Source organism: Pelodiscus sinensis, chromosome 8, assembly GCF_049634645.1.
Source record: "Pelodiscus sinensis isolate JC-2024 chromosome 8, ASM4963464v1, whole genome shotgun sequence".
NCBI classification, from domain to species: Eukaryota; Metazoa; Chordata; order Testudines; family Trionychidae; genus Pelodiscus; species Pelodiscus sinensis.
In genome coordinates, this window is record NC_134718.1 from 47,253,028 (window position 1) to 47,266,296 (window position 13,269).

The window sequence follows — 13,269 nt, forward strand, 5'->3', positions numbered from 1 at the left end:
AAAAAGGCTGAATTTGTGCCTGCAATTCACAACTGCTAAGTTCTGTGTATTTTCATACATGACATTTCCCAAAATGTAAAATATCAGATTTCCCTTCCAGATGCCCTATGAGTAGCAGGAACCTACTGTCTAAAAATTACAGAAGCTGGTGGAGTTGGAGGAAACAAGAGGCAGACACGTATACTGGGGAAATCAGGGGTGACCAAAATAGCTGTCATTAAGTCACTGGACTAGGACTTGAATGATCTGGGTTTCCAATTCTGTCAGTTATGTGGGCTCTTGGCCAACTTTCTTGGTGTCTCAGTTCCCTGTAAAATGGGGGCAATGATCCTCCCATTTTTTTCTCTTCAGTTTTGACTGTAAGCTCTTCGGGGCTGGAGATGTTGTTCCAATATTTATATAGTACAAAGCACAATGGGTCTCTGATCACAACAGGGGCCCCTTGGAGTTACCATCACAAAAACAGATGTGTATTAGGAGTTTAGGGAGGCCCTTGGACAGTTTCTTTCTTTATGCCTATTAGCCTCCGAAATTTTGTCCCATTCCAGCCCCTGACCCCCAATTCAAGCCCTTTCTGCTCTTATGCCAAGCTTGTCCCTCACTCTCATTCTCCAGTCATTTCCCTACCAGCCATCACCACCTCCCCTTGTTCCCAAAAGGCTCCATGTTGCACATTTGTCCATGCACATGAAGAAAGCCCATTTACATACATAAATACAAGGGATATTGTTTTTCTTTTGTCTGCACAACATTTGTGGTCCAAATTATCAAAACTGAATTGGCATGGATGCATTGAAGCTGCTGAAGATGATTCCGATTTACACCAGTAGAGGAGATGGTTTTTTGTGGACACTGATAAAAAGGGTAAAGTTAAAGCATGTGGGCCTAAATGCTAAAGATTATTTTGAATGCATTTTTATTATTTTTTATATTTCTTTGAAAATATAGGTTTATAATTCAATATGAAAATATAGTGTTATCATCTTGTAAGCACCACCCTGTCATAGTCTCCAGCTGCTTACGTTAGAAAAAGAGATGATTTTCAGAGATGTAGTGTTCCCACGGATTTATCTCAGCACTCTGAAGATCATTCCCTTAACTTTTCCCCACCTTCAACACAGCCTGTTATCTGAGACCCTGAAATGAAAATTTTAGCTCAGAATATTTGCGAAAATAACGAGCAAATGTGAACAGGGTGTAATAGAAACAGTTTTTCCACCATAACCACAGTATTCCCAAGCTAGCAAATATTCTAATACTATTGAAGCTAGCCTGAGAGATTGAACACTACTTCTTTTAGTAATCACTAAGGTTAAAAAAGGTAACACTAATGTCAGTAGAACTAAAAATGGATGCACAATGTACCTTGAGAGGAAAGTTTCCAATGTGCAATATGAAAGAATACCATCCCATAGAACAACATCTCAAATATATAAGAGCTTTGGGTAAATTTCAAATGTATGTTATATACAAAAAAGCACATTATTGGTATATGATGGTTTTTAAATTGAAACGCCATTCTGATTTGAAAATCCAGATTAAAGTTTGATGTTTTCTTGTAATGTTGATCTGAAATTTCACAGTGTGATAACTGTAGGAATCCTGACCCAAAGAATTTTTTTTTTTTGGGGGGGGGGAAGGGAGGAATAGGGGGTGGTGTTTGCAGGGTTATTGCAGGAGCATTGTGCCATTGCTACTCTTAGTTCTATGCTGCCTTTACAGATGAATAGCCACAGAGCAGCCTCATAATGGAGGATCCCCAGTCTTGGGCTGTAAATAGCCCTGTCTCTAAGCAGTTCATCCTGATTTGGCCCTCTCAGCAGTGCCCCCAGAAACCCCTCTATATAACAATTTGCTTCTTCGGGAAAAACCACATGAAAGAGGTTTAGTTGTTTGAATGATGGAAGAAAATCTTCACAAACAACAATGTTCACATTTACATCACTATTTGTTATTCACTACTCATCATTTGAATTTCAGAATGTTTAAGTCATCCTATTATTGTTTATTATATGACTTAAATATCATCACACAAAAATAATGAATGGTCAATACTCAGTTTGAAAGCAAGCTAATAGCTAATAATTGTTCATCTGAACTATCTAGTGTGTAGATATGAATATTAAGTACATTATAATATTCTCAATTAATAATTTGATTAGTTCCAACTACAGGAAGCCCAATGGAGATCCCATTAAACAGAGAAAACACCTTTATTATTGCACATGGAAATTTTTCACTAGCATGTCTTCCATTCTTTTCTTATTTCCTAATAAAGGACTGAGTCAATCAAATGTGAAATGGGCAATTTAAAGATATTTGCTTTCTACTCTACTCACCTGACACTTTACTTTAACACCCACGTTTCTTCAATATGTTATCACTTCCTAAGGAAAGTGAGAAGTGTCAGACGCATGTGTCTGTAAACATATAATGCTTGGTAATCAACAAGATTTTTGCCTTTTTTTTGGCCTATGTGCTGGAATATCTTTATAAGAAACAGGCATATTTGGAATAATGCATAGTGGTGGGCTATTCATCTTTTAAATGGTCTCTGTCAACAAGAGTAATGTGAAAAAATCTGGTCCATAATTCAGTTCCCTATTGTATGTTTTATCCTCTTGCTTCTCACTTACCTTTGCTGACCAACGCACATCTGATATGAAATCATTAATAGGTCAATTCCCCTTTACTATGCATATAAAACTTCCATTAATGTTAACAGAAAGCATGAATGTATTGGAGGGAACCAAGACTCTAAGAATGTAATTAAAACCAATTTGGTAGTATTTTATGGTATTTATAGAGTCACAAATTAAAAAATAAAAATAAAATTAATTAAAGAATATAAGTTTTTAAGAGGACATTGTTTATATGTCTACTTGTTACAATATGATGTGATTTTCATCTTTTACATCTGTATTTAAGCTAGTGAACCAGGGACAGCTTGACTGTGCTAAAGTTATGCTTCTCTGGAGATCACACACAAACCTTCCAGACATAAAGAGGTTGTGCCATATGTACAAAAAGAAAAAAATGTCTTGGGTTTAGGAACTATAACTTTCTCTCCTGATTAAATGGATAAAATATTGTTCCATGTGACTAAAACTCTTCTAATTTTTTTAAATGTGGGACACATTCTTGCAACATTTTTCATAAGGACGGACAATATCAGTGGAAGAGGACTTTGATTTAATGCATTGTCACAGACATAGAAAGCCACAGAAACTAGAAGTGTAATGAGAGATCACATACCAGATGTTAAGTTGGGGTGATAAAAGCTACTTTAAATTCTGTCGTCTCCAGCAGGAAACATGTTACTGAGTAATGATTTATAAACCATATACAAAATCTCAGCTTTACAAAATCACATTTTGTATTATTTTCAAAACAGATGTCACATTTTAAAAACAATAAGCCCTGTGCATTAGAACTTCTTTGGCACAAGAAGTAGAGTCGATGTCATTACCTGCTCTCTGCAGACTTCTGCCTCTAATTAATGCTTTTTTCTAAAATACTCAATTTAAGTTCAGTACTTACATAGAAATTTTTATTTTCCGCACAGCGTTTGCCTTTGATGTTGAAATGCACTTGTGAACTCAATCTTAGTTCAGCTATAAATGGAATTTTATTTATGTGACAATGAAATTTTTATTGGATTTGTGTATGTCTGCAGCCATACAATTAAGGTTGTGATCTCATTTAGTCTCACAAGCTAAACAAAACTGGTAACTCCTTGGTTTGGATCCTTTTTGAAAAATCCATTACTTATATAATAATAAGATAAGGGGAAATAACCAGTACAATTTTAGGCTGTATAATAAACACATTATTTATTCCTAATCATATGTGACCAACTGTATTCTTTGTATAAGCAGAAGGTAGCACATCTGAGACAATCATGGTTAGGGTGCATAGGAAGATCAGCTTCATGATGGCCTTACAAAGTGGTGATCCATTGGGCAAGAGGTTAAATTAGATGATCATGATAGTTCTTTCTGGCCATAAAAGATATTAATCTATGAATCAGGTGCAGTTTGGCAAAGCAATGACTAAAGGTGATGTGATAACTGTAGGTATATACAAATATTAAAGAAGTAAACAAAATAAATTATTTTTAGCATGGGCCAAGAAAGCTTAAGTAAGATTGGCAATGGGATGCTGTTGAGCAAAGGAATAATTTCTAACAGTGTGACTCTCATATTGTAAAAATTGGAATAATATCTCAAAAGAAGCAACAAAGGACTGCTCTTTTAGAACATTTAATAGTAAATCAGAAATAGCCTATTTGAAAATCCACCACATTGGGATAGAAAAGATGGCTGCTAGCTCTGATCCATTTCCAGCTGCCACTGACTTCTGAAATATATATTTATGATACTACATGTTACTACAGGTTGTATCTCCCTTAACTAGAACTTTGTGGTCTGGCAACATTCATGGTCCAGCCGGCAGCAGCTGCAGAGTCCCAGCAGCCATGGAACCTTGGTCCCGGCAGCTACAGCAGCCCCAGAGCCTTGGGCAGGCAAAAGCGGGGCTAAGCTGGAGTCCTAGTAGCAGTCCTGGCAGCAAAGGCCATCTTGGGAGGGTCTTCCCCTCCTTTGTCAAATCCCCTTTTCAGGACCAGTCAGGTCCTGAGGGTGCTGGACGAGGGAGGTACAACCTGTCATGTAAAAATCTGAAAATAAATGTTCAACAAACATCTTGACCCTGTGTGTACAAAATAACATATACGTTGTATTCCAGAAATATTGTTTGATGGGCGACATTTGCTTTCAGATAATCAGCAATGGGCTATTAACATCTGATCTAATTACAAGTGCTCAGATACAAGAGACATAAGTCATAACTTCATGGCTCTTTCATATAAAATGTCTGAGAAGTCTATTGAGTGAAATGTTTTACATACTCTGTTAGAAGATGAATTAATATACCCATTTTCAATCCTAAATTTTCTTTTCTCCAACGTTTATAGATGCAGGTAGTTGCATTGAAATGAGTCCAACGTCTATTATTTAATGGATCACTGGTATTAACATATACATGTTCCCCAGTCACTTGGTAAGTAACCTGCTGAAGTGGGTTGTGCCAACGAAAGCTAATGATACCAGCTACATTTTTGTTAATCTCTGAGGTCCTGTAGAACTATTAACTGTTTTTAATTTTTTTTTCAGTTAGGGTACATCTACACTTGCTCCCTAGTTTGAGCTAGGGATGCAAATGTAGCCAACCTAAATTGCTAATGAAGCGGGGATTTAAATATCCCGCGCTTCATTAACATAATCTCGCCCGCGTGTTATTCCGCTCAACAGCTGATTCAAACCAGGAAGTGCGCTTTGGGATGCGTTAGTTCAAATCAAACCTCTTGATTTGAACTAACATTACTCCTCAAAAAATGACTGAGGAGTAACATCATTTTTTGAGGAGTAACGTTAGTTTGAACCAAGAGGTTTGATTTGAACTATCACGTTCAGGGCGCACTTCCTGGTTCAAATCAGCTGTTGAGCGGAATAATGCACGGGTGAGATTATGCTAATGAAGTGCAGGATATTTAAATCTCTGCTTCATTAGCAATTTCAGTCGGCTACATTTGCATCCCTAGCTCGAACTAGGGAGCAAGTGTAGACATACCCTTACAGACTAACATGGCTACTCCTCTGAAACTGCTGCACTCTGTAATAGGTTGGAATTCCTCTTTGGTAAATACTAACTGTGAAATTGATCATCTGAGAGCCTCTTTTAGCTATAAGCAGGACAATTTTCATTTGCAGGACAATTTAAGCACCTATCGCATGAAATTACAACATGAGGGAGGGAGGTGCATTCCGGGTGCTTAAAGTTAAGCACACAGTGAAATACTTTACTGGATCATGACCAGAATTAATTCTCATCCCCTCTGGATTAAATTGACTCTCTGGAGATTCCCCTTTTACATAATGCTGCTCCTTGGTTGATTAACTAGTGCTTACCCTGCAGCTCACAGTTTAAGATTACTGACTTAGTCATGCATTATTTATTCAAGGTTGACATAATATTTATGACTTAAAAGGATATTTTATATTTTTCTACAGGTCTAAAGTGTGATGTGATCATCTTCTATATTGTATCTACATATAATGTAAAAAGGAAAATAATATCAATCTTAAATTGAAAAGAGAATATAGAAAAAAAATACCTTTTTAAAGCAAATTTATCATCTGTATGGATCTATTTTCTATTTTACAGCTAAGCCTGCCATGCTGCAGTAGAATACTTTCTGTGAGTAATTATAAATGAATAATTTGCCTTAGAAATTAAAAAGTGTACATCTCAGCAATAAATAGCGTTAAAGAGTTTTTTATTTAAAAAAGTTTAATCTCATTGCAAAATTAGTGATTATCTTTGAGTAGAACCTATTCTCGTCCACACTCACAAAAAGCAGTATTTTTAATGGGTGGAATACTTGTTTGTTTGCATGGTTTGTCAGACCTCTTTTGTTAAAATAACTAACTAATGAATTGCACATAAACCAAGGAACTTTTGAAACCTTGTCATGATTCCACTAACAGTTCAGAGCTGAATGTCTGCTGTGCACATGTAGTCCCTAAGGGTGAATCCACACTGCACTTGAAGGTCGATATAAAATACTCAATTTGAGCTACACAATTACGTATCTTATTTAAATCTAATTTTGAAATAAACTGCTATTCTGAAATGTCCTTTAACCCTCAAGGGTTATAGGGACATCAGAATAGTGAGCTATGTCAAAATAACGGGCTGGTTCAAAAGACATGGAATAGCTACCTCTGGTATCCTGAAATAGTGCCACAGTCTAGACGTACCCTAAATGTGCAATAGGGCATTTGCACTTCAGTGAAGAGCAAAGCAATGTTTATGAATTATAGGCCAAATCCCCACCTGGTATAAATCATTGGAGGTCAGAGGAGCCAGTTTTATATTCTCTTGGAAGAAGGGCAGCAGGAATATTGCGCACATATCCAGCCTGAGCCTTAGCTGTGATCTACCTGAAGCAAAGATATTAGCCTACAAAATCAGTGTCCCACAATTCAGAGAGCTGGAAGACTTCCCCAGCTCAGCATCACTCAGCATCACCTGGGGTGGGTCTATACATCAGCGTTATTTCAGAATAAGCTATTTGGGTATGTCTACCCTAGCCACCCTAGTTTGAACTAGGGTGGCTAATGTAGTCATTCGAACTTGCAAATGAATCCCGAGATTAAAATATCCCGGGCTTTATTTGCATGTTCCTGGGCGCCACCATTTTTAAATGCCCGGTAGTTCGAACGCCCTGCCCGTGGCTACATGCAGCATGGGCTAGGTAGTTCAAATTAAAGCTCCTAATTCGAACTACCATTACTCCTCCTGCAATGAGGTGCTTTAATTTGAACTACCTAGGGGCAGGTCTGGGGATCCCCAGCCTTGGTATAGGTCTGCCTGAGCTCCTTTACTTTCATACACACCTACTCCTGGGTGCACATGTAGCCCCCCTGGCCCAAGATGTCAGCCTTCCGGCCGTATATGTCAATATTCCTGTGACTGGTGCAGAGATCCCTGGAGGTTTCCCTCATCTCCCAGATCTCAATGAGATCCCGGAAATCCACACCAGACGAGAATGGGGCATGCCTCATGCACCCCAGGGCAGGGGCTTGGGAGCTGTCTGCAGCTGTGCTGACAGCTGTGGGGGGGCTCAGGTGGCGTGCTGGGGTCTGCCATAGTAGCAGGGAAGTCACAGCTGGGCCCTGCTGTATGGCACAGAGCTACCAGGGCTTATGTCTTGCCACAAACTGTTTTCCCTGAGGTTGCACCTTTAAAGCCTGCAGTGGAAAGGGAAATATAGAGTTCTGGTGAGTGTGGGCAGAGTGGCTAGCAGGGCAGCTGTGAGAATCCCTTGAGGCCATTTATTTCTAAATAACTTCAGTTGCCCTGTCTCCACACGCCCTATTTTGAAATAACTATTTCAAAATAAGCATTATTCCTCATAAAATGAGGGTTATGGAATTCAGAATAAGAAGCTCGGTATTTTGAAATTATTTCAAAATAATGGGCTTGCTGTGTAGATGCTCACCTAGTTATTTCAAAATAACACTGGTGTGCAGACATGCCCTTGGAGTAGCTAATTTGTAACAATGGGAACAGTCACAGAAACAATGGATTTTTGAAGAGCCTTTTAAAGTTCTCCATGGCCACTGAATGAACTCCAATGAATATACCCATCTTGCTATATGACAAATGATTTCCAATACACAAGTGGACAGGTGCTTGAGAGGGAATTAACAGAACAAGGCAATTTTTTATTGCTCCATTCCCTGTTGTCCAGTCCCGGCTTTGACACCCAAAGCATGGAGTTGCTTTCCTGACCATCTTGGCTGAAAGCCATCAATAGACCTATCCTCCATGAACTTACTTAATTACTTTTTTAACCCAGTTATAATTTTGGTCTTGGCAACCAGTTCCAGCGGTTCACTATGCATTATGTGAAGTGATTCCTTATGTTCATTTTAAACTTGCCACGTATTAATTTCATTAGGTGAAATTGTATTATGTGAAAAAAAATTCCCCGCTCACTTTTTCTACACCATTCATGATTATATAGACCTCTGTCATATCCTCCCTTAATCATCTCTTTTTAAAGTTGAACAGCTCTAGTTTTTTTTAATCTCTCCTCATAAGAAAGTTGTTCTGTGCCCCATATCATTTTTGTTTGCCCTTCTCTGTGCTTTTCCCTATTCTAATGTATCTTGTTTGAGATGAGGACACTAGAACTGTAAGTAAAGAAATGTGAGACACCAGAAAGTGAATAGGGAAATGATTTTTGCCTCCTCACATAACAGAATTTCACCTAATGAAATTAATAGACAACAGGTTTAAAATGAACATAAGAAAGCACTTCACATAATGCATATTCAACCGGTGGAACTATTGCCAAAGCCAAAGTTACAACAGCATTCTAAGTGTGAGTGTACCATGGATTTATATAATGGCATTATGATATTTTTGTCTTATTAGCTATTCTTTTTCTAATGGCTCCTAACATTGTTATCGTATTTAACGGCCGCGGCACACTGAGCAAATGTTTTCAGAGAATGATCCATGATGGCTCCAAGTTCTCTTTCTTGTAAGGTAACAGCTAAGCTAGATCCCATCATTTTATAAGCATTGTTGGGATTATGTTTTGCAAAGCTCATTACTTTACATTTATCAACACTGAATTTCACCCGCCATTTTGTTTAGCCACTCAGCTCCCTTGTGAGATGTCTTTGTAACGCTTCACAGTCAGCTTTGGACTTAATTATCCAGGGTGATTTTGTATGGCCTGCAAATTTTGCCACCTCTTTTTGCAGATTATTTACAAATATGTTGAACTGCACAAAACCCAGAACACATCTGTGGGGAACAGCATTATTTACATCTCCCTATTATTTTACTGCAAATATTTTCTACATTGTCTGATCAAATATTTCTAAATTTGCTACTTTCCCTCAAAAAAACCCTCATTTCCACATGACCACAAATGAAGAAGCTAGCATGTGACATACACTGCTGAGGAGATCAGCCAAAGTACAATCATACAATCAGACATATTGGCACATGAATGGTGCAAGGTAAATTGGGCTTTCATTTGTTTTAGAGTTTTCAGGATTTGTTGTGGAGTCTGTATTTGGATGCACATGGAACATATCTTTCTAACAATGGGGACATATTGAGCAATTTAGACACATGACGCAAAAAATAGCAGAGAAAGTAAACTTCACAGAAAAATATCTGTTCCAATATTGAGCAAGTACTTAAGGCAGGGGTTCTTAAACTTTGTGATACTGTGACCCCCCCTCTAAGTTGCTCACGACCCCTCTGGTGGGTCGGGACCCACAGTTTGAGAAACGCGGACTTAAGGAATTACAACTCCCATTGAAAGTCCCATTAAAATTTTACTACTATCTTTTCAGGGCAAGGATTATGCCTTTTATGTGCCCCATACAGTATCAAGTACATTGTCCCAATGCAGCAAAAGCAGGCCCACCAATGGGAGAGCAAAGGGAGCAGTTGCTCTGGGGCTCAGTGAGTGGGGGCAGCCCGAGCCCTTGACCCTTTAAATTGCCTCTTGAGTACTGAACTGGGAAATCTACGCAGCTCTGAGGACTGGGGGTTGGTGGCATCAAGGGCTGGCTGCCCGGGCCTTGCCTCTTCCACCCAAGGTCCCACCCTTCCAGGGGCAAGGAGCCTGTTCCCCCACACCTTACCTGGGGGCCTGTGGTGACTGCTGGCTCCGCTGAGCAAAACATTAGCTTTATGCTTAATTTTAAGAATTGATTTCAATGAGAATTAGGCATATGCTCAGATCTAACCTCATGCTTAATTGCTTTGCTGAATCAGGTTTACTATTAACCTATTGCAAATAAATACAAATACAATAGTAATTCTGAGGGCACACTAACCACACCAAGTTAGGTGAAATTAAGTACATGAAAATCTTCAACTTTCATTCTAAAGTTTCTCATTTTAAAAGACTGAAAAAAAAATCTAATGATCTAAGTCAGATCTGGCTTATCCACCAACTTCTTGTAAAGTTGTAAAACATTTTAATATTCTTAGTCTCATGCTTTCATGATCAGTCTATTAATACAACAACCATTATTAAAATGAATTTTAGATGCATCACAATTCATTGAGATGAACCCAGAAGGCAAATTTGAGCTACTTGCTGCATGGGTAGGTTTTTCAAATGATCTCAGGTAATACAATACTTACCTAACACATGGACATAGTATTTAGGTACTCTGCAATGACACTTAAACAATGCAAGAACAAGAAACTTGGCGCAAATCTGATAATTCATAACAAGCTACTTAAACTCTATGCTGCACAAGATGGAAAAATAGCCTGCTGCTACAAAAGTTTATGTTGTGTCCACTCACATGAATAGATCTGCAGAAAGACTAACAGGGCACGTCTACATTACAGGGTGAAAGCCAAATTAAGATATACAACTTCAGCAATGTCAGCTGCGTAGCTGAAGTCAAAATAGCTTAACTCAACTTTTGGTGCTCTCCACACAGCAGGAAGTCGAAGGAAAAACCATCTTCCTTCAACTTCCCTTACTTGTAAAATGAGGATTACAGGAGTCGGGGAAAGAAGTCCTGCAGCTCGACATTATTTTGAAATAAGGGCTTGTAATGTAGATGCTCACTATACTATTACAAAATAATGTCAGTTATTCCGAAATAATGCTGCTGTGTAGATGTACCCATACTAACCTACCCTTATCCTTGTAGTGAAACTACTCTGTGTTTTATTTTTCAACTAAATCTGAAGTTTAGTGGGCTAACTGCTAGTTCTTCAAAAGGAGTTGAAAATCCTTATTTTTATACTATATCTCCCATTAATTATTAGCAATTTATAAATTCATAGTTATCTGTCTATAATTGTGATGGTGATGTGCTTTTCCTTAGTTGTTTGCATTCTCTTTCCACAAACTGCTTTGGAGATCAACTTGGCTTCAAAACAGATTTTCTTCAATGGAAACTAACACATTTTGCAGAACTATTAAAAAAGGAATTTTAAGAGACATACTTCCAGTTTGAGACAAAAAATACATACTTTGCTACCTGGCATTAACATTTTCCCACTAAAATATTCTAGACTTCTATGCCATTCTGTAAGTTGATCAGCTGCAATTATTGTATTCACCCAATGCTAATAACATAATAAAGGGACTCAGAAGATATTTTCTGTGGAATAGTAGCTAAAAGAATCAGAGAACAAAATAATTAACTCAATTATGTTTGCTTCTGAAAACAGCTGCATTTGCAGTATGGATATTGCACAGGAGTACAGCGTACAGCAAAATAAGGCACCCATCTCTACTGGGGGCTCTAAAAGCAACATAAATTCTAATGCTCATTATAATAATAATAACTTCTGTTCTAGGCACAGAAATCCCATTCACTTAACTGGCAGTTTCATATGGGGCAGGCATGCAGAATATTGAATAGAACAGAAATTTACTTAGTAGATAAGAGAACCCACATTGTGGATAAGATTTGCAATGTGGATTGGTGCAGGTAAATTTGCATAATACTTTCCCTTTTCTTTTATGCTCCCATTATCCTTCTGCAGGCACTAAGTAGTTAAATCTACAGCAAACTAAAGATAACAAGGGCAAATTTAGACAGATGGCATTAGGATTTCAGCTCATTTCTGTTAGCAGCTTTGTGAAACTAACTGTTTTCAAAGCCACCATATATTGCTCACCAATGTGATGAAGTAGCTTTCCTTTTGGAACAGAAATTATAATTTCAACACACGATGCTGCAGCACAACAAGGAAAAGCTTTGAACTAAATTTCTGAGAACTGAGAAACATCATCATTTTTCAGGATTTCCCTTATCTATCTTATTAACAGAATGTTTGGTTCAAGCATTTCTATTAGTGGTAGAAAGAATACTGTAAAAATATGTTAAAAATGTAGCATATGTATTTAGCCATCCTCATTTTAGACACTGTCATTGTGATGTGTGAACCTCAAAGTTACAGAAGAACACGGCTACCCCTCTGAGACTCAAAGTCATCAGAGATCCTGCTTGACTAACCATCCAAAAGTTTGGATGCTCAGACATGTGCATCTGAACCATTAAAAAAGAGCTCTGAGCTGGAGTAAACATCCAAAAACCAAACCAAACCCATATATATTTGCATCAACACATACCAGTCTGCGAATTTCTCTTTCACATTCCCTCTTGATCCTGCTGATTTCCTCTTGGTGTAAGTGATACACACTCCTTATCTCTGCTGCTTTAATTTTGTCAGCTTGAATGACCAAAGTTAAGGCTTCTTCCACTTGTCTCTTAGCCCCCTTAAGTTCTGAAATTTCTTGCTGCATTTTTACTTTCTCCGATTCAAACCCTTTCCTGGCTTCTTCTTTCGCTTCTGTGAAAAGCACTGTTTTAACCTTATCAGGAGCCCCATCTCGCACAGCATTAAGAAGGCCTTGTAATCTCTGGTTTTCATTATCTTTAATCTTTATGACTCTAAGAAGCTCAGCTTCATGCTGTCTCAAAAGTGCTTCTCGAACAGCCTGGAGTTCCTTCATTTTCTCTTCATGAAGCTTGGCCTTCAGTTCTGTGACCAACACCGTGTTTTTATGCTGTTCGTGCTCTTTGATCTGTTTAACTTCCTGATTTTTCTCTCGTTCCAATTTGCTGATCTAAAGAGAGAATAAAAAATATAGTTTTTTGTAAGCAAACTAATTCTCTGTATTCTAATACAGTGCAT

At 38.0% G+C, this 13,269-nt stretch overlaps 1 protein-coding gene across 1 annotated transcript in view; it reads right to left on the reverse strand.

The window, feature by feature from the left end:
* JAKMIP3 (Janus kinase and microtubule interacting protein 3) overlaps window positions 1-13,269 on the reverse strand; it is a gene marked incomplete at its 3' end in the record, with an annotated part of 85,257 nt that overhangs the window by 47,978 nt on the left and 24,010 nt on the right. The window contains 1 exon segment of the mRNA XM_075935632.1: window positions 12,704-13,201. Coding sequence (XP_075791747.1) covers window positions 12,704-13,201 — 498 coding nt within the window.